The sequence below is a fragment of the Hemiscyllium ocellatum genome, chromosome 32 (genome assembly GCF_020745735.1).
Source record: "Hemiscyllium ocellatum isolate sHemOce1 chromosome 32, sHemOce1.pat.X.cur, whole genome shotgun sequence".
In the NCBI taxonomy this organism is placed as follows: domain Eukaryota; kingdom Metazoa; phylum Chordata; class Chondrichthyes; order Orectolobiformes; family Hemiscylliidae; genus Hemiscyllium; species Hemiscyllium ocellatum.
Genome location: NC_083432.1, coordinates 31,907,860 through 31,930,916, shown reverse-complemented (window position 1 = coordinate 31,930,916; position 23,057 = coordinate 31,907,860). Strand labels below are relative to the sequence as shown.

Sequence of the window (23,057 nt, the reverse complement as noted above, 5' to 3'; positions counted from 1 at the left end):
AATTTCTGTATGCCAATTCCAGCAAAGAAGTGTTTTGTCTTGGATGTTGTCAGTTGTCATTTTATATCTCCGTTCCATTTCAGTTTTACTGGAAACAGACAACTAAAGTTTGGTAGACCTTTAACTTGATCCTCAAGAATCTGCTAAAATTAAAAGTTAATAACCAACTCATACCTGAAGTGCTTCAAACCACATTGTTTTGAAACTGATATCCACAATGGCAATTAAAAAAAATGGTTATTCACTACTGATATTCCAGCCACATGCTATGAATTATACCCAATTTATATTAAATGTTAAATATAAAAGGGACAAAGAATGATAACAAAAGTTCCACACTTGAACTAGGTTTATCCTAAAAAGTCTCAATTAAATCTTCATTTCAATTTTAAAAAAATGAAATCCAAGTGAGCCAATAAAAAGAGATAATGTCCTGTAGAAGATCCTTGTTATTAGTAAATATTATCTCAAGTCTGACCGAAAAAGTCCAATAGAATAAGAGCTGTGGAAAATAAATTCCCAAGACGAGTACAGAACAATACATTTGTGTCCAATTCCATTAACAACTTGTCGGAGTCACAAAAGTGGTCAAATCTGGGATGAAACCATATTTACTGTATTAACACAAAGACATGTTAATGTAGGAAATTTGTTCTACACTATTTAATCGAGACATTAACATAACTATAATGGTTTGCTGTCTTCTGAAACTGCAAATAAATGAAAGACATATAATAGTGTTAGATCTTTCATGTGTGAATATTGAACAAGGTTTTAATTATGTATCGCATTTGTCATTGAATTAGACCAAAGTTTCAGTATCGAGCAGCAAATCTGTACAATGGAACTAATTTTAATATGTCTTAAATTATTTTTAGAAAGGAAGGGCAAAGGCTTCAATTCTGATTACCTTTGGATTCAAAGGTTGCTGTCACTTTCATCATTGTGAACGTCTTAGAATGAATGCAAATGCAAACAGAAACCTATGCGAGAATGACTATTTTGAATTTCAACACAAATGTGTCCATATTAATTTCCTTAATAAGGAATAATTTGTTCACTTCCTTGGTGAAATCCAACAAAGAATAAGTGAAATCTTGGTTCCCTCATCATTTTATTTGGTAATGAAAGGGCTTATAGGATCCAGCAGAATTTGACAATGACCTTTGGACTACAATGCCAAAAAAATGTACATTTGCCCAATCCCTGTATTGCTCATAAAATAAAAAGTAATAGTAGCTGGAGCATTTCCACCTTTCTCAAGAAAAAAAGCTCCTTTTTTTAGTTAGCCTCCATTGCTGATTTGCATAATTTAACTGCTGTCACCATGAACTTCTGCCCTAAACATAATCAGTCCAAATGGAGGTTTCTTAAATTCTAAAGGACTTCTTCTGTAATGTTAATGGTGCTCTGTGTAAAGCATATCCTTTTACCCTTTGGAAAGTGTTAGTAGACCCAGCTCACTGGCACCCACTGGGGTTCTGTGCAGAGTTTCTCCATAGCAGCCTGAAGTTTTTGGAAGGCCTTGTCAAGGTTATCATTCATAATGGTGTGATCAAAGTAGTGGCTGTACGCTCGCTGGATGCGAGAGCTCTCGTCCACTGTTTTCTTCAGATCCGTGTCCTTGAAAGAAATATAAAACATCTGGATTTATTGAATTTATTGACACACTGTTCGCAAAATATTATGCACAGAGCACAAATGGTGCAAAAGCAAAATAAAAAATACTGAAATCATTTAAGAAATTAGCATCACCACATAAAAAGGGTTCATATAATGATTTGGCCTGAGAGCAAATATTGTAATAAATGCTAATATTATCAATATATAATATAAATTGGTGCACACAGTGCTTTAAAGGGATTGCAAAATATGCAGCAAATGTATGTACCCTTTTGTTCTCTGAGTTGAAAAATTGAGTTCTGCAATCAATTCCTTCCTTTACCATCACAATTATGTGATTTGCAAGATTGCGATTTTATGGGATTGTGTCTTTAATCTTTGAAGTTAATGCGGTAATGTAGCCTGAGTGAAAATGTTGAACTGGAAAGAGAGGCAAAAGAAAGGGAAAATCTGAAAACTGGGACCTGAAGTTCAAGCAGTAGTAAGAAAGCCTTGAATTCAAGCTGACTGTGCCTATTGCTAGTGAGTTAGCCCCAGAAGCATATTTTAAAAAAAACCCACTGAGCCACTGTGCTGCCCTAAGACTGTAAAGTTTTTTCCCTTAAAAATAAAGCGTTTCTAAATTAATGCACAAACATATAGGTGGCAAAGATGAGTGACATGAGCTATGGTAAGATGTGTGCCAGAATCAAGTGGCTGGTTCAGTGAGCCCCAACTTGCCATTGAGCACCTTGTTCACTTTTCTCAAGGCCGTGACAAGATTCTTCCTAGGCAGTGCTTAGGAAGGCTTAGGAAGTGCTGAGTTCCCATTGACAGTCATTATTGGTTGTTAAATGTCTCATTAGCAGACCAACTCACCACAAGTTATGATCTTACCAAGCATACTGAATAAACCTGCCCCTGGGAAAATCCGACGTGAAACCAGAGCCGTTTCCTAGCGGGTTCAACCTGCTGCTTGCTCCAAATGACCTCCATGTTGGACACTGGACACCAACGGCTCAAGGCATGCTTCATGGGCACTGGCCACATGCACTCCACATCCCTGGACATTGGCATCCCACATGTACCAGCCTCTATGAACCTTCATAGTATATACCCAAGTCACATACAGGATGCACCTGTACTTCAATGTTGCACTGGTAACTATCATTGTAATGAAGGGTTAAGCCTGAAATGTCAATTATTTTCCTCCTCAGACACTGCCTGACCTTCTTGCTTTTTCCAGCATCACACTTTATCGACTCTGAGTTCTCCAGCATCTGCAGAACTCAAGGACACTGTGCTCAGACACACACACACTAAGTTCATATACTGGTCCAGGCTGCTTCTCTAGGCCCTTAACTCACTGTCATAGTGCTCACTCACTTTGACCCTATTTGGATGCTCACAGCATCTCTAGCTTACCCTGCCTTGCATTGCCTTGTTGCATATTTCCTCTTCAGCTGTTCATATGACTATTGTCTTGACATGCCATGTTGCCCAGGCACAAAGCTCGAAAGATTGCCTTGGGTGCCAGCTGGTGTCAATCTACTTAATAGGAATAGCTTTTGCTTAGGGAATCCAAGCTAGGTAGGTCAATAGTACCCTTTAGTGCCCGTCCAGCTCAGTGCAGAGACTGGATCCTCTGCTTAGAAAGGGAAAGGATTCTAATGACGGGCAGCACATGGGCAAGTCTTGACTCTTTCTGTTGGTGAGTGGTTTTGCTGCTGAATGAGAGTGTCAGGTATGAAGGAAGATGAAGTGGGCGCTACTGCTCTTACTCTTTGTGCAGTTCAGAAGGCAACATATAATTGGGGTTTCGGGTTGGAGTGGGTAGGAAAGATTTTGCATGTATTAGTGACAAGGATATTGCATGAGTCTTAATGGAGGTTGGGCCAATAGCAGAGGTGGAGTGAGTGCGAGGTAATGGAGAGCAGATGGTGGCACTTACACTGGTGGAGTGGACAATGTCATTGACCTTCTTCCTAAGACAAACTGAATTGGTCCTTTGCATCAGTCTTCATTGAGGAAGACATCAGTACCAGAACTTCAAGGGAGTCAAGGGGCAGGGGGCAGTGTAGTGGCTAACACTAAGGAGAAGGTGCAAGGAAAGTCATTAGGTCAGAAGGTGGATAGGTCACCTGGACCAGATGGACGGAATTTCTGAAGGAGATAATTCAGGAGATCATTAGTGATGATCTTTCAGAAATAACTAGAGCTGAAAATGTTTTGCTGGTTAAAGCGCAGCAGGTCAGGCAACATCCAAGGAACAGGAAATTCGACGTTTTGGGCAAAAGCCCTTCATCAGGAAAGGGCTTTCCTGATGAAGGGCTTTTGCCCGAAACGTCGAATCTCCTGTTCCTTGGATGCTGCCTGACCTGCTGCGCTTTAACCAGCAACACATTTTCAGCTCTGATCTCCAGTATCTGCAGACCTCACTTTTTACTCAGAAATAACTAGAGTCAGGGAAGGTCCAAGAGGAGTAGAAAATGCCTAATGTAACACCCCTATGTGGTTGGGAGGCAGAACACAGGAAATTATAGGCCAATTACCCTGACCCTGGTTATGGATAAGATTTAAGAATCCATCATTAAAAATGAGTTGCATGTGTATGGTAAAATAGGGTTGAGTCAGAAAGGCTTTGTCATGCCTGACAAATCTGTTAGATTCTTGGAGGAGGTAACATGCAGCTTAGATAAAGGAAAGCTAGTGGAAGTGATCTTTAGATTAGATTACTTACAGTGTGGAAACAGGCCCTTCAGCCCAACAAGTCCACACCGACCCTCCGAACAGCAACACACCCAGACCCATTCCCCTACATTTACCCTTTCCCCTAACACCATGGGAAATTTAGCATGGCCAATTCACCTTACCTGCACATTTTTGAACTGTGGGAGGAAACCAGAGCACTCGGAGGAAACCCATGCAGACACGGGGAGAATGTGCAAACTCCACACAGACAGTTGCCTGAGGTGGGAATTGAACTCAGGTCTCTGGCACTGCAAAGCAGCAGTGCTAACCTATTGGGATTCATAGCAGGCCTTTGACAAGGTGATGCACAGGAGGTTGCTAAGTAAGATAAGAGTCCATGATGTTAGGGGCAAAGATTGGCTGACTGGCAAGGAGTGGGGAAAAAGTGTTCTTTTTCAGGATGACAGCCAATGACCATCCTGAAAAAGACCCCTTTATCTCCACTCCCTGCCTTCTGCTAAGTTTGCAGATAACACAAAGTTAGGTGAAGGGACAGGTAGCGTCGAGGATGTGGGGAGGATGCAGAAGAATGTGGACAGGCAAAGAAGTGTCAGAAGTAACACAATGTGGGAAAGACTTTTCTCACATCACTCTTGCTTCTTTTGTATGTGACTTCATATCTATGATGCCTCATTTTTGTTTCTCTTGCATGTTTTAAGGACTAATGTTTAGTCCTTTCATTTTCAATCTTTTGTTACAGTAAACATTTAAGAATATGAAATATTGTGGTGTCATCCTTCAACAATTAACAGAAATTTTGAATTTTTTAAGAAGTCATTGGAATCTATGGAGATTGCACATGATAGAAATAATTCAAAATGTATACTTAATGTTTGCTTTACAAATCATAGAATCACTGTGATTATATTGAGTTATGGTGATTTTCTCTGGAAATAAATAAGTTTACTGAAACTCCAACTCACAGTTAGTTGTTTTGTTGTAACTCCTGCATCAATAGCTGCCCTGTGCATTGCCCGTAGTGTGTCCAAGTCTGGAGCTTCAATAAACACCACATAAGGCATGAACTCAGATGTCCTCAGAACCTTCAGTGCCTGGAAAGACAAGGATATTGTTTTTCGCTTTCTATATCATGGCCCTGATTCTACCTACCTTCCTCATTGGGTGGAAGAGGGAGGCTTAACATTTTGACATTGAGCAATCAGATCCTATTTTTTCCGGTTTTAAATTGTACAAATTTCATTCATAGGTATGGAAGTGTAGCTGGGATCCTTCCTCCGAAAGCAGAGGGCTAGCTGGTCATTTATTTACTTTACACAGAGGATAATAGGTGCCTGGAACATGTTGCCAGTAGAGGCAGGCACAGTATTTAAGGTGATTCTGGACAGATGCATGAGTAAGTGGGGAGCAGAGGGATACAGATGCTTAGGAATTGGGCGATAGGTTTAGACAGTGGATTTGGATCAGCTCAGGCTTGGAGGGTCGAAGGGCCTGTTCCTGGGCTGTAAATTTTCTTTGTTCTTTGTTCTTCTTTGTTCAGCAGCGCCACCACCTGCAGTGGTGCAGCTCTCACATGGGTCTTTTCACAAGGTGAATTGTGTCAGGAATCACTGGGGCTATTCAGGCAGACCTCAGTGAGGGGCTGCGGGTGGTTGCTAAGGGCAGGCAGGGACAAGGGTATGTTCTCATTGGGGCCACTGGTTGTTCAAGTTGGAGGCAACCCCTTCAAAACACCCCTATCACTCCCTTCTCCCCTTCACACTGGCACCAGTAAGGAGGCCTTCTGGGTTATCAGGCATTTGTCAAGATTGGTCGAGGGCCCACTAGCCATTTGCAAAATAACAAAACCAATATGAAGAGGATTTAATTAGTCATTCAAGTCTTCAAGGCATTGTGGTGGCTTTGCTCATTGTCCTGGCTGCTACTCCCACTTCTCCCTTCACCATTTTCTGATGCTGCAAACCTATTATGACCAGCCCTTCTAAATAAAGGGCAAACTTCAACTCATAGTTTGTTAATGGTTAATGAATTAGCAGTGTGCCAATATCTCACAATAACACAATCAATATGCAATTATGGTGAAGCTGACCATAAAACTTAATGAGGTTGACACACAATATGATAAGTATGCTGTGGAGATTATTTTGTGACTATAGCATGGCCCCATCTCGTCATATACAACTATCCTAATCACCATTTATAGCAAGTAAGTAAAGATCAATCTGTTTTTACACTGGCAATTTCACAACTTCATTGAACGGCTAACATTTGAGCCAAATAAATTCAGATTAAAAACTTATATCCAAAATAAGTTGCATTGTTTAAAAGGGTAAAAAGACTTCATTCTTGCAAGTGTACTTTACAATACTCTGATAAGTATCCACAGCATAAATTTTATATTAAATGCTACAACACATTTATTGTTTATTGTAACTTTATAATGGGCATTTCAGGCAAGTAGCCTGCAGACCAATCCACAATAAACACATTTTCCAACTGATAATAGCACAAAAGTACGTTGCAATAATGCAAGTATCCAAGCCTTCCAGTACCTGTGGGTTTGCATCCAAGATGCATATTTTTCCACATTCTACCACCTCATGGATGGAATCAATCTTTGTCCCATAAAGGTTTCCTTCATATTCACCATGCTCCAGGTACCGCCCACCTCTGATGTCATTTTCCATTTCAGAACGGGACACAAAAGCGTAAATATGACCATCATTCTCATCCTCCTTTGGCTTTCGTGAGGTGACTATATTGAAGAGATACAACAAGAAACGTCAAGTGCTTTATAGACAAAGGTGAGACTTCAAACACCAGAAACCAGCGTTCCCTTCTTCTGTGCACGATAGTTGTGTTCCTGTGGACTCTGCGCTATACAAGAATTGTGTAATACAAATACCACTTAACATGTTGACGATCTAATCGAGCTATAGCCAACATGCTTTTTAAAAGTCCGTGCTTTAGAAACAATGCCCCTATTCATCAATCACATTAAAGCCAATTCATGTTGACGAAACACACGTTATAGCAGAATGACCTGTAGATCAATCCTAACTGATCAAGTTTTGATACTGGAAAATTGCCACAAAGTTTTCATGTCACAAAGGTAAAACATCTGATATACAATGCCTCATGCTAGTGATGGCTTCACATTGGAACAAATCAACTGTGCTCTATGAAAGAGTGTAAAGCATTAGGAAAACATCGTCTGTTGTCATTCTATCTTCCAAGATCGAACATGGATTCAGTCTACCTTTCCAAAGAATGGAGCTTCCAAATTTGACTGGTTCATTGCTCTGGTAGAACTTCTCACTTTTCATATCCTGGCCATCCCATCTTCTAACTCACCTCAAGCCACATTGGCTCAGTCATCAAATAGTTAAATTACCATAAAGGTCATCATCTGACAGCTAGTAATTAGAGCTAATATGCACAAAAAGTATAAATCTACTCACAAGGAATTGTGGTTCCAAAACGCATTGGGTCAGACATAATGAGTCTGTTTTTTAAGCTTCGTCTTCCAACCCCCTGTGCTCCTATAAGGACAAGAGTTTTCCTTTGAAATGGTGGCATCTTTGCTACTTCCTCATAGATCAGAAGTTCATGGCGATCAAATTCTAGGACGCAAATAGAGCAGTAAATCTGATTAATTGTGAGTCATTACAATGAATGCTGATGAGTGGTTTGATTTGCTCTTCACAACTACAGGAGATCTTTTAGCAACACCAGAGAACTAATGGAGTTCAAACACAGTTTTAAACAATAGAAATAAGAACCTCCTCCGAACCCCTTTATAGGAATAGAGTTAAAAGCTATGGGCAAGTTACCAAGATTGTTCTTACATCGCTTTTGGCATCTGATTACCCAGAGAGATTTCCAGAGATCTAGGATTTAAAAGGGTTGGAGGATTTGAACTAATAGGAGAGGCTGATTAGGCAGGGTTATTTTTCCTAGAGCGTCAGAGGATGAGAAACGACCTCACAGAAGATTATAAAATCATGAGGGGCATGGATAGGGTGAATAGTCCAAAACTAGACGGAATAGGTTTAAGGTGAGAGGGGAAAGATTTAAAAGGTACCTAAAGGGCAACGTCTTCATGCACAGGTGGTGCGTTCATGGAATGAGGTGCCAGAGAAAGTAGGGGAGGCTGGGAAAATTACAATGTTTAAAAGGAATCTGGAAGTATATGTATAAGAAGGGTTTTGAAGGATATGGGCCAAATGCTGGCAAATGGGACTAAATTAATTCACGATATCTAGTTGTCATGGACGAGTTGGACCAAAGGGTTTGTTTCCATGCTGCATGACTCTATGACTGTATCTTTAAGAAGTTGAAGGAACAAGTTCACATACTTCAGCACAGACTATAAATGGAATGAAAACCAAATTACATTGACACAAATTGAAGTCACACAGGTCCACAGATGACATCAATAAGAAGAGGCAAAGGACATACAAGGATCGAAGATACTGCAAAATAAAATGTTGCTTACAATTGCAGGAACTGCGTGTAAAGATGTAAAGAATTGAGAAAAGTCACCAATGTCCATCATGAAAGAAATACAAGGGATTAAAGATGCTCCAGTCCAAAACATAACTTACAGATCCTACATTGTCAGGAAGACAGGCAAAGTCAACTACCTTCTATCCAAGACGCTATCATTTTTCAGAGTCTGAAGAGAGTGCATTCAGGGAGAATAGTCAAATCTCCGATATAAGTTTGTGAAGTCAAAGATTTGTGTTAAGTTGGGGTAGAGATAAATAAAAATACATGAGAAAATCTATAATAATGATAGTATGTGGGACGAAGACTTGAGAGATATGTTCTATATATACATCTGAAAAGATTAATATTAACTTGTTTATAGTAAGCGTCATCCATAGAAACATGGGGACAGTAAAGAAGGAGCCTGTTAGAGATAGAGCTCAGGTAAATGTGTTTGTGACATTCTTTGTTGTAATGTGAGTCATATTCATATCATCTGTAAATATCTGCAATAGTGAAATAAATTTCCTACACATTACACAAAACTCTTGTACTTAGACCAGAAGTATGCCAATACCCATTCATTTTGGGCTTAAAGCAACCCACACACAACATGAAATACATGCTCTGGATGTTTTGCTCCAACATTTAATAAAATCAAGGCTGCTCTGATTGTGGTTTAATCTCCACTTTCCTGCTCCCCACCATCCCATAACCCCCAACTCCCTCACAGACCAAAAACCTAACATACAATTGCAATGAGTTGTGCTGAATACGTCTATTAACAACATAGCTGAGTGGTGCAATTTTAAAAAGACCCTACATTCATTCACTTACCTGTGCTGAGTCAACCAATTACAGTATTTAGAAGTACTATAATTACCCTCAATGCCCTAGAGTTAAGGATAAGTCTGTCAATCATCCATTCTCTGCTAATTCTGCTCCTGACCACTTCTGAACTTGCTGAAATGCAACCCATTATTGAATATAATTGAACTACCAACACTCAACAACAGTTTCTTGTGGAAAATGTTGGAGGATGCAGAACACTCACAGGACTGTCCCTCCAAAAGAATTTGATTTGATTTGGATTTAATTTATTAGAGTCACGTGTATCTAAATACAGTGACAAGCTTTGTTTGCGAGCAACACAGGCAGTTCATAGCAAGCAAGGAAATACAGATCACAGGATGCTTAGATAAAGTGAGGCACACAGGTTACACTGCACAGAGGGGCTCGAAGCAAGATCAACATGAACAAGATCAACACTATTTGAAATTAGAGACTATATTATTGGAAGTTAGAGAGTACATTATTTGGAGTCAGTTCACCATAAAGAAACATATAATAACTAAAGACGTGAGCTCAAGGTGTCCCAATATGAAACATTAACAATGTAACAACCAATATGTGAAAGCGACATTTTGAATCTCACACTATGAGATTATAAAAGTTGATTTATGAATGAATACATAGGTCTCAGATTATACCAAATTCTTTCCTCACATAATTGATTTGAATTAGCAGATATCAGTGGTTCATTTAATTTGCAAAACATGGTAGAATTAACAACGTATGCTACACTTCAGCCTGATTGGAAAGGAACATCAGGTGGAAACAAATTGTTGCATAACTTATGCTACCACCTTTTCCTAATTTACAACTGTTAACATGTCTGCTGCCTTAACACTTAATTTTCTTACGTTTTTCTGCCATTTGCTATGAGTTGTTTTCATGACTACCTCCTGTTTTCGTCTTAGTTTGAGTATTTATTTATCTGGAGTGCAGACCATGCCTGATCTATGTTGTGATGGTAACGTGTTGTCCGAACATTGTGCTACTCCATTCAGTTCAGGTTGTTTTCACCTAGTTGAACAAGCTATGCACAAAAGTAACATTTCCTCATTTTAACAGCCATAAGTTTTTGCATGATAATAAATGTGCATATATGTAGTGCTTTTCATGACCTCAGTATGTTCAAAAGTGCTTGATAAGCAGTTAGATTCTTCTGAGGTATAGTCTTTGTTGAATAAACAACTGCCAGTTCATGTTGAAAAGTAGATTTAGAATTTAGAAGTAGATTTAGAATACTTACAGTGTGGAAAAAGGCCCTTCGGCCCAACAAGTCCACATCGACCCGCCGAAGCGCAATCCACACAGACCCATTCCCCTACATTTACCCTTTCACCTAACACTACGGGCAATTTAGCATGGCCAATCCACCTAACTTGCACATTTTTGGATTGTGAGAGGAAACCGGAGCACCCGGAGGAAACCTACGCAGACACGGGGAGAATGTGCAAACTCCACACAGAAAGTCGCCTGAGGTGGGAATTGAACCCAGGTCCCTGGTGCTGTGAGGCAGCTGTGCTATCCACTGTGGTGCTAGAAAAGCAGAGTCAGTCAGGTGGCATCCGAGGAGCAGAAGAATCTACGTTTTGAGCATAAGCCTTTCATCAGAACTGTTATGAAGAGCTTATGCTTGCAACATTGACTCACCTGCTCCTTGGATGCTGCCTGACCTACTATGCACCACACATTTTGACTCTGATCTCCAGTATCTGCAGTCCTTACTTTCTCCTAACTTCCAGTTAGTGCCTGGCAAACTCCCACAGATAGGAACGTGTTCAAGACCTGGGAACATGCTTTGTGTATGCTGACATGATAATGCGTGGGCAGGGGAAGCATTAAGAGATAAATATTTACTGGGATATGAGGGGTTAACTATCCTGATGTTCTTCAAATTTGTGCATTAGGATGTTTAATGACCGCCTGAGAAAGCAAAATGACACCTCAGTTCAGAGTCTCATCCGAAAGATGACATCTCTGACTGCACAATGCTTCCACAGTTGTAATGATTGCAATCATACATTTGTAGATCATAAGATCTTAAGAAATGACAGTAGTAGGCCTTTCAGTTGTTTGATCATGTTTCATGATTCAATATGATCAGAATTGATGTGATTGTTACTTTATCTCTACTTTGTGCATCTCACCACCCCATAACCCCTGACTCCTTCATAGATCAAAAATCTAATACACAACCTAAATGAGTTGTGCTGAACAAATTCATTTATAAAGTAGCTGCATGGTGCAGTTCATAAAGACTCATTCACTGACCTGTGTTGAGTCCACTAATGGCAATTGGAAAACTGTGGTAGCACTACAATTAGCATCAATGCCTGAGAATTAGAGATGGGATCATCAATGATCCAGTTCCCATTGACCACTTCTGCATGTCCTAAAGATAGACTGGATCAGACGTGATTGTAATGCGGACCTAATCAGACATGCTGCCAATACTTAAGAACAGTTGCTCAGGGAAATGGCAGAGAATGTGGAGCCCTCACAGAATTACTTCCTCACAAGTTTTGAACAGCAAGGAAGAGAAAATTGTGGAACAAGTTGAAAACAAAAACAAAAGGGTGTGGTGAATTATCAGAGGGCACAAAGCAGTGTCCAAATTTATTTATTCTATTACTTTATCTCTAATTTGCCGAAAACTAAACATTATCCAGACTGACTCATCATTGCAGTACAAGATGAGTCAAAGGATGTGTCTCTCTCAAGACATAACTGCCCAATTTCTTAACAGAGTGATGGAATTAACCCCAGTATCCTTGCAAATATTTATACTCTCAAGTCATCTCCTGAACCATTTGTGGTTCAGATTATTTGGCACGTTTCCTACAGTTACATCGTGACAGTAACTGCACATCAAAACATATATAATTTTTACAATTATGATTTCTAGAAATTTGAAAAATACTTGTTTAAAGATAAATCTTTCTTTTCCACATGATATCATTCAGAATACTAGGAATTGTTTGCTCTTTCCCTTTCTATCCTGGAGAGTTATTGTATTTATATAATTTGCTAGTGTGAAAGTAATTATTGTATTGGCAAGAAATTTGTACGGGTGACAATTTTAATAATTGCTTGACAAACTGCAAGAAGATCTTTACTAGTGATATAAACATTAGAAAAACTTGAGCTACGCAGGTGATCGGACAGAAAGTGCAGCGAGAGAAAACACAATGTTGAAGTGTAACCCGCAATGGAACCAGTGTCAATTACCTGCATTTTTGGTGGTGAGATACATCATTTTCTTCTTTCTTTTTCCACCCATGCTCCCACACAGTGCACCTGTTGATAAAATTAAATATTAGATTTTCATGGTTATAGTGGACACACAATGCTTTAAGATGATCAAAATCTGTACACCATACCCAACAAGTTAACTACCATGTGTGATATTAGAATGCTCATTACCATAGCTGAAAATGTATTGCTGGAAAAGCGCAGCAGGTCAGGCAGAATCCAAGGAGCAGGAGATTCGACGTTTCGGGCATAAGCCCTTCTTCAGGAACGCTACGCTTTTCCAGCAACACATTTTCAGCTCTGATCTCCAGCATCTGCAGACCTCACTTTCTCCTGCTCATTACCATACTCAAATGAAGTTACACGATCTCTTTAATAAAATAGGACCAAAATGTCCTTAAGGGAAGACAATTGCCATCCTTACCTGGTCTGGTCTGCATGTGATTCTCGACCCACAACAATGCTTGGGCAATTAGGGATAGGCAATAAATATGGCCCAACTCGAGGCACTCACATTCATGAATGAATGAAAAAAGAATTCTCTGAATCCATACTGGCTCAGATATTGCTGAAATGAATTATAGTGAGCTTATACCACTTGTTATTATGAGTTCATAAAATAAATCAGTAATTTATGACTTCTACAAAATTCATTACTACTTTGTATTTCATATTATTAGCATCATCAATTGACCCTTGATTCAAGGATGGCAGATACTTGTAACCATTAGTTTCAGTTGTAGGTCTTCATGTGAGTGAACAAGCAGGTTCTCAAACTGCAGCCGTCTGGGTACTTGGGCCAGGAGGTCCCATAATGTAGTGTGCTCTGGAACATAGGATTTGTTCAGTTGAAGACTAGTATGAACCTTTGGTTCAGAGGTTGCTCAAAGCTCTGTAGCAGAGTACTGTCACACCTCAGTGGGATAAGCAGTTTGTCCTGTCGTCTGATGCCAACTGCATGTGTTCAATTCCCACACTGAGGTTATCATAAAGGACTCTCCTTCTCAATCTTTCCCCTTGCTTGAGGCCTGGTGAACCTTATGTTAAACAACTACCAGTTGTCTCTCCAACTGAGAGCAGCCTAATGATAGGACTGTGGCAACTGTACCTTTATTGACAGACGTCATGGTGGCACAATGGTTAGCACTGCTGCCACATAGTGCCAGAGATTTCAGCCTTGGGAGATTATGTGAAGTTTGCATGTTCCTTTTGTGACTGCGTGAGTTTCTTCCCACAGTCCAAAGAGGTGCAGATTAGGTGGACTGGCCATGTTAAATTGTCCCTTAGTGTCCAAGGAGGTGTAGGTTAAGTGGATTAGCTATGGTAAATGTGGGCTTACAGGGGATCTGGAGGGTTGGCAGACATTCGATAGGCTGAATGGCCTCTGTCTGCTCTCTAGGGATTCTATTTAACAAGAATTACTATTTATTACAAGTAATTAGGCTGTAGCTACAGGTGAACAATTATGAACCATGGGCATTCAATATTACTAAATCAAACGCTAATTCTCTGTCAAATTCCTCCTACACGCGTGTGCGCCCACATACACACGCACGACAAAAAAATGCATGGATGTTATGGATGGAATAGCAGTTCATGATCTTTGATCAGAGGATCTGCTGAGGTGGTTTTTGTGTTGATCAAAACACTGCTTCTCCATCTTTGTTTTCTGTTTGCTGCCATGTTTGCAGGAGGGCTGGTTTGCTTATGAAAGATTTCCAACTTTTAATTAGAAGTTACAGCTTACGGGGACTGCTGGAGCCAACATAAACTAGATTCCCTCAGCGTTAACATAATACTTATTGCAAAGAACAAGTGAGAACACCTCAGCTAGTAGAGTTTGGAAAGTTCCTTTTTATCATGCTTACAGTCCAAACCTGTCCAGCTACCTGAGAACCAATCATATTGTTGGCCAGCAGAAGCCTTTGTCATCAACAATTAGTGACTAGTCCACTGATGAATCAGCTACTTGTATCAACCAAAACTCCATCTGTGTACAACCCCCGAGTTCCAGCTCACCACACTCTAACCACTGGTTCACAATGAGTGTCAGGTTCCTTACTTTAGAATAACCCTTTGTTTAAAACAGCTCTTTTTTTAAATTTTGCTCCACAATGAAAAATAAAGAAAAATAAAAAGATACAGTATATTATTGATAATGCAGTACAGTTTGGCTGCATGACATGCTAATGAGATACTGTTTGCTACATCACAGGAAATAATGCAACATTTCATGATCTTACTCTGTTTCACAGCCTTTCAAGATGAAGTGATAGTAGGATGCTTCTTAAATAAAGTTAACAGAGACTGAATCTGATGATATTTTGGTTAGAAGTCATTTTCCTTTGGTTTCACAGAGAGCTTTTCTCTGTGAGACCTGGTGAATTTTCTTAAACTATTACCCAAACCTACCCAACAACTCCACCACCCTGTGGCCAACACCCCATCCCATTCCGCCAAGAACATGCAAGTCCTAGGCCTCTTTCACCGCCAAATCCAAGCCAACCCACAACTGTAGGAAGAACGCCTCATCTTCTGTGTTGGGACCCTCCAACCACACAGCATTAACATTGACTTCACTAGTTTCTGAATTTCCCCTCACCCCACCTCATCCCAGATCCAACCCTCTAACTTGGTACCGCCTTCTTGAACTGTCTGAACCATCCATCTTCGTTTCCATCTCCCCATCAACCTATCACAATTACCTCCACCTACTTCTGTCTATCACTTTCCCAGCTACTTTCCCCCACCCCCACTGTCCTAATTATCTTTCAACCACCAATCCCCCAGCATCCCCCCCCACATTCCTGATGAAGGGCTTATGCCCAAATATTAATTCCCCTGCTTCTTGGATGTTGCCTGACCTGGTGTGCTTTTCCAGCACCACATTTTTCATTTTATTAATTACCTTCCCTGCCCCATGCTGCTCTTCCTGTCCAATTCTAGCCTGATCCTAGCCCTTGTCATAACGAGAACTCGTCATTGATCGGATATCCTGGAATAGCCAACTTCTGGTGCTTTCTTTAACAAGTAAATTCCATTCAGAGCTGCCTTGAGCAGTTTGTGATATTCACTCTGGACATGGTAGATGGGAGAAATTGGCATCCCAATTTACAGGCAAGGGCTAGGAGGTCCTGGTAGACTGAGTAGTGTAAAGGAGGGATATTCTCTTCACCCAAGATTGGCAGACAAGGGCACAACATCAGTCCCTGCCGTGTGTTCCGAGGTTACCAACGAGGGCCAGTATGTTTCCAGCCCTCTGGAGGAATGCTCAACTGTGTAGAAAGAAGCTCAGCGACTTTACCCAAGAGACGTACCATCATCTGTTCCCTGCTTCTTCACACTCATTATCCCTGTGACTGCACACTCATCCCACCAAGGCTCATGTTCTACCATTCACTGTTGTAGGCAACATCTTATTTGCTCTCACCCAACTAATTTCCCTATAGCACTTCCCTTGCACGGCCTCTGTACTACCGAAGCACAGGATACCTTGCCTCCCTTTCCCACTGCCCTAGCTGTGCCACCCACTTTCATCTCACCTCCCCCATACCTCCCCTTCACTCATTCCAGGAGAACACTTTCCACAGTAAGGCAGAAAGAGCCAAGACAATGTGCTGGGGTGGGGAGGCTGCCTGACATTTGGCTCCTCACTCCTTATGTGGACAGTGTCCTGAATGTGCCTGCCTCAGGGTGGCTGACTGACCATTTCCAAGTCCCTGGGCTGCTATCAGAGGCTGCCCTAGGCTTACTGTGCTGGGACACCCTGACTAAAGGTGGTCACCCTGCACTTTGCTGTGGACTGCTGACAATTTAGACAAGCTTCCCTGATTTATGCCTGTGCTAAGAGGCAAGACAGCAGTTCTGTGATCCTGGTAGCTCTGGCTGAGGGGGTGTATTGCAAAAAGGCAGGGTAAGGCCAGGCAAGTTAGAGATGCTGCAAACATCCAGGTAGGTGGTCCGTGAGAGGATTGCAGCCTATCCAGTCTGTAAGTTGGGTACTGGTCCCTGCATGCACAGTGTTCTTCCAATGGCATTGTAATGAGAGGTGAAGATGCAGCATTCAAAAACAGAAGTCTACTAGAGGTGGTTCAGAGTTGTGTCCCTGGACACTGGCAGGAGCCTAGAGTGCATACAGCCAAAGCCCATGCAGCATGCCTTGAGATGCCAGTGATGGATGTCAAAGGTGTGGGTCCGGGGGTGGGGGGGGAAGCAAGTGGTGAGCTGGAGGCATCCAGTACCCACTCAGAGCTTCACTTCCTGAATTCCTGGTGTCTTGTTCCTAGCAGTAGGCTGTACAATAGGATGCTGCACATTAATGAGGTGAGATCTATAGTTAGTGAGGTGACAGCAAGCAATAGTCTCTGTCAACAGGCATCACACTGTTCTGTTGCAAGAATCTCATCTTGGCAGCAGGAACTCTATTGGAAAATGCAACAAATTGCTCCTGATGTAGAAAAAGATCTTGCTCGATTTCACAGGTTTCTTCCAGATTTCACCATAGCCCACTCCAGCCAGGGCCTTAGCTGGATTCATTGCTTGTTTTCTTCACCTCAGCAAACGCTGCAAATATTCTTAAGCCCCAATGAAAGTACAAGCACTACAGATAGAAGTTCATTTCATAATTTGTGGCTCTCAATGTGAAGGTGCAAAAAGATAGTAGAAAGTTATTTATGGAGATGTTTGTGTTGGAATCTAATATTGACTCATTCACTCACTCCCTCACTCAATCACGCACTCACTCACTCAACTCACTTTCTTGCCGTCTCTCAAGGCAAGTACTGTCGAAAGGAATACAGGGGGTCCTTGCCCCTAAATGGAGATACCCTCCATATAAACATGACAGACTGTCAAAGAATGAGAGACAAGGCTTATTTCCCTTAAGATGTAATGACTGCATTTTCAGCAACATGCAAAATAACAACTTAAGTGTGCAAACACTGAACAAACTGAATATCAAAAGCGATTTGAAAATAAAATTGGGATATATATGTGAAGAAAAATAACAAATAGCATGGACCCTCTTTTGTGCATTGTTGCAAGTTTACCGTCTCCCATATTTCACAAAATTGACTAGTTCTGGTAATCAAATGTTTCAGGGTGCTGTAGAAGATATTTTCTCTCCTGAAGGGTTTTTTTAGGCATTCAGTAACCAAAGGCATATCCCATTGTTACTTTTGCACTTCCTACAAATCACAAAGTTAGTTGCTGCTAGTCTCGTTACCAGGAGTTCAGTTTGTTATATTGATTGGCCCAAAGGGGTGCAGGCTTCAAGAACACACAGTGTTATGGTCTTTGGTTGCGAAGGCACTGATGTCATTGTCTTTTCTATTGCTTTTGTCTCATTCTGCCCTTCAATGTTAAAAAGGAGACCAGGATTTTCAGTTGTTGTTGGCTTCTCATGGCTCCCTTTTCCAAATACAATGTTTGCCCATATTTATTGCCATCATGTCCAGTTTCAGTGAAAAGTCAGTTGCAAACTATTCCAGTGTTTTAGGTTGAAATTTTAAAAGTTATGAGTATGACATTTCTTCACTGGGCATGAGAACTGAGATAATTAATTGTTCCTGAGAGATAGTTTAAACCATTTTATTGTACATCTTGACATGATCTTTGCGCCAATCTAGTCATTTATCGTCCTGTTAGTTACATCTTCCCATTACTAGGCCATTAGAAGATCAACGAGATAAACTTTGATCTTTTCGTATCTTTCAATGCCTATGAAAGCAGTTATAGATTATTACCCTGAAGTATTCTACTGCAATTTAACTCAATTTAGCAAGAATATCAGAATTTGTTTCATAGAATGAAATGGGAGCTAATGACATCTCAATCACTTCATGCTTACCAGAAGAACTGGAAAAATCCCAGTCTCGTTTCACAAAAGCTTTCCTCTTCTCCTCCAACAGCTGACTGGGAATAAGGCCCGCACTTCCTCCCTCTTTCACATGACAGGCCTAAAAGGCAAGAGAGTAAAAAAGATAAGAAAAAACTCCATGATACTCTTTAATTCCAATCATAGTCTTAATGTTTAACATTTTATAACAGCATCTCATGAGTGGAAAACTTCAAGGTCCCCTGCTCGAAGGAAATGTTGCTGTTGTATCCTCAAGCTTAAACCATTTCTATAGGAGATGTGTAGATTCACTATTTGATAGATTAGATTAGATTACTTACAGTGTGGAAACAGGCCATTTTGGCCCAACAAGTCCTCACTGACTCTCCAAAGAGCAACCCATCCAGACCCATTCCCCTACACTTATCCTTTCACCTAACACTATGGCAATTTTGCATTTAACTCACCTAACCTGCACATCTTTGGACTGTGGGAGGAAACCAGAGCACCCAGAGGAAACCCACGCAGACACAGGGAGAATGTGCAAACTCCACACATACAGTTGCCTGAGGCAGTAATTGAACCCAGGTCCCTGGCGCTGTGAGGCAAAAGTGCTAACCTCTGAGCCACCATGCTGCCCATGAATGGGAGGAATGCTCCCATATTAACATTTAAGTAAATTACCTTCGTGAAAACAGCAGCTTGCTGTGCGGTTTCTTAATTAAAGTTCTATAAGGGAGGGCATGGTCTTGTGGTATTATTGCAAGGCGACTAAGCCAGAAACTCAGCTAAGTTCCTGTGTTTAAATCCCACCATGGCAGTTGGTGGAATTTGAATTCAATTGAAAACAAAATCTGCTTTAAGATTCTACTGATGATTTCTGATTGTTGGAAAAATCCAAATGTCTCATTAACGTCCTTCAGAGAAGGTAATCTGCCAGCTTCACCTGTCTGGCCTACCTGTGACTCCAGACCCATAGTAATGTGGTTGACTCTCACCTGCCCTCTGAAATGGCCTAGAAACCCACTCAGCTCAAGGGCAACTGGGGACGAGCTATAAATGCTGGCCAGATGCAAGGGAATCCCACGAGTGAGCAAAAACAAAAAAGCAGAGTGACTTGCGAAGTAAAGTTAATATTTGCTCATTTCACATATACCTTTAAACAACACACCAAGTGTTGAATAGCTAACATCTCTGGCAGAGAAAATTGACTATTACAAATGGGCAATTTTCATTTCACAAGATTTTAAATCTTACTGAGGTAACATCTTCAATGTTTCGCTTATTTCTCTAGCTTGTTTTTTTTTCATCTCTTCAATTCTCTTCATGAACTTGATTTGACAGGGAAGTCATTACTCTGACCTACATTTCCTCATTAAATCATTGGGCTGTTCTCTTGACCATCCTATTATTTGATTGGTTAAGATACACCTGCCTTGTTCATTAAGCTTCCAATTCCAGCAGCTTGCAGAGGAAGATATCCTGGGATTGAATTGACCTAGTTATGTTTATAACAGGGTACACCATTCAGTGGGCTGCTACAGCAAGGTTTGGATCAATTAACGTGAGTCATTGAGTTAAAAAAATGGACACCAAAAACCAAACACCAAAAATGGACACCTCGGGATGGTGAAGCATTCTCATTGGGATTTGCCTGAATACAAAGTAAACGGTCAGGCAATAAATAGGGAAAAAAGTCACAGAAATTACCAATTTTTAACCCGGAAGTATATAGAAGATAGAATGATAACAGCAATATTAGGATTAGAGTTTGGGTTTTGGTTAGAGTAAAAAGAACTTAAATTATTTGATGCCAATATCCAGTATACAGCACAAATACAAGTGGAATTGACTGTTATTGGTAAGCTTGAATTAGAAAAAAAATTATAATTGGAGTGAGCTAAATAATCTTTTTCATTCCTGATCTATCTCATACAAAATGCTGTCATGAGAAGCTATATTACAAGTGTTACCTCCTCCTGATGTCTTTCCATTCCCAGAAGATCCCGAATGATTTATCTGATATTTCAAATAAATTTCAAATGTCAACAGCTGTGGTTCAGTATTGAGATGTCCCAACAGAGACATTAATTCACATCTGATAATCTCCATTTATGGTGAGATTTATGTGTTAATGGCTCCAATGCATCTGATACATTCATCAACTATGGCACAGTAGTCAACTCGCAAAAAAACCCAAATAATCACCCACACCGTATATCAGCAAGAATGTCAATGAATATACAATTTAGATCTTAAGGTGTTTATGGTTTCTGGGTTTGCGATGTAGTGTATGTTTTTTGCTGTGACCTTTTTCTTGGGAGATGTTTAAATTAATATATTAGATTAGATTAGATTTTAATGTCAATGTCCATGCTTCAACATGGAAAGCTTATTTGCTGTGTTTCTCTGCTTCTTTCTCTACGAGGCCAGGCCAGGCCAGATCAAGCCAAGCCAAGCATATTGATATTCCTTCATTGATAGGAATGGCAACAACTACTTCTATCTTGTAAAGCTAGTCCCAGTGATGTACTGTGCCAATACTATGGCTTTAAGAGGCATTTTTTTTTGTCCAGGGTTTTTTTTGAAGATAGGTTTTAAAGCAGAGGTAATGAGCAATCTATCAGCAACACTAAAGTAAACATCTTGTGAGGCCTTGAGTTTTCTTTGTAAAGTTAGAACAGTAGAAGCAGCCTCTAAGGGTGTGGACAAGCTTCCACAGAACCAGGATGTTTAGTTTTAGCTTTCAGCATTTGTCTTTGGGCTCTTGAAGAAGTGGAAGCTAATTTTCCCTCTCTTTGTTACAGCCAAAAGCTCGCTTCCTGCTACTGGAGTTGCATGTGAGACAATCTTTTATTCTAAATTTGCCTTTTGCCAAGGATGTGTTCATGGAATGAAACTATATTGGAACAGTTAATTAGTAATAGGTACTGTATCTATTATTCTGTTAAATGTTTCAGTTGAGTTAAGTTATTCCAATGACTTCTTTCTTTTGTTGCATTTTAACTATAGTGGATGAACAAAGTGTGTTTTTGTTTAAATTTGGTAGTTTGACAAATTGAATTGCATCTGGAATGCAACACTTTACATTTACCTTTAACATAAGAAAAGTTAGGGTCTGGGCTAACTTCTGAATATTTTGAGGGAGTTTGGTCTGGCCCATAACAGTACATGAAATTGTCACTGCTCGTTGTAAAAATCCATCTGGTTTAGAGATATCCTTTGGGTAAGGAAATCTGGCCTACATGTCATTCCACACCCACGGCAATGTGGATAACTCTTAACTGACCTCTGATATGGTTTAGCATGCTACTCAGTTCAATGATAATGAGGGATGGGCAACAAATGCTGGCCTTACCAGACTTGGCCCATATTCCATGAAACATTCAAAGAAAAATAAATATCAATATCTTTATTACAACTTAATGATAATAGGTGAATAATCAATCATTTGTCAGGGACTGATTAGTGGATTAGTTTATTTATAACAGTAAAACACATAGTAAGTCATGAAGCAGGCATTACAGAAAACCAACTGATTTCTGAGAGTGAGTGCAGCTTGTAGACTAACTGTTAGATGAAATAGCAACATTGTATTCACTATAGTACATAGTGCCTGTAAAGATGAAGTCTCTTAATGTTTACATATAAGATTAAACAGTATTATAATGCCCAAGATGAAAAGGAATATTTTCAAGCCAATGTTTGAAATGACATCAAATAAGGGCCAGCTGAGAATAAATGATGGTAACCTGTTCAAGGAGATAGGTATTAAGGATTGCACAAAAATACAGATTATTTATATATATATATGTTAATAATTACATTAATCAAGCTCACATTCATTTCTTGTTCCAAATTATAATGGCCAGATTTAACTCAATAACATTCTTTCTTTAGAGTTAGAAGTTTGATAGGTCAAACCCAACTCCAGTGACATGAGCTGACTGAGGCAGTACTGCATTGTTAGAAGGTAGCATTTTAAAGGTGGAATGGGACACAGTGAACAACAAATGTTTCAGGAGCGAATTCCAGGGCTTCATGCCTTGACAGCCAAAGGCATTCCTGCCAATGGTGAAAGGGGCAAAGTCAGGGATTCACACGAGGATGTAATGGAGATTACAAAGACAGGAAGGGAAGGTCTTGGAGTGATTTGAAACAAAGGATGTGATTTTTAAAATGGAGATTTTTTTAACTGGAGGTCAGTGTAGGTCAGGAATTGGGTGGCAGTGAATGGATTACAATACACTCAGATTATCTCAAACTTCAGGGTGTGCAGAATGTGTGTCCAGTGGGAACTACATTGGAATACTCTAGG

The 23,057-nt window shown here is 40.2% G+C and overlaps 1 protein-coding gene across 2 annotated transcripts in view; it reads right to left on the bottom strand.

The window, feature by feature from the left end:
- LOC132830689 (MAGUK p55 subfamily member 2-like) overlaps positions 1-23,057 on the bottom strand; it is a 196,488-nt gene that overhangs the window by 8,770 nt on the left and 164,661 nt on the right. Inside the window, exons 4-9 of one of the 2 annotated variants that reach the window (XM_060848494.1) lie at positions 18,752-18,860; positions 12,880-12,948; positions 7,773-7,934; positions 6,864-7,066; positions 5,277-5,405; positions 1,434-1,623 (exon numbers count right to left, since the gene is read on the bottom strand). In XM_060848494.1, coding sequence (XP_060704477.1) covers positions 1,447-1,623; positions 5,277-5,405; positions 6,864-7,066; positions 7,773-7,934; positions 12,880-12,948; positions 18,752-18,860 — 849 coding nt within the window. In that variant the 3' untranslated portion in view covers positions 1,434-1,446. Of the gene's footprint in view, positions 1-1,334; positions 1,624-5,276; positions 5,406-6,863; positions 7,067-7,772; positions 7,935-12,879; positions 12,949-18,751; positions 18,861-23,057 lie in introns of those variants that run through there. The other variant, XM_060848495.1, reaches the window with a different exon arrangement.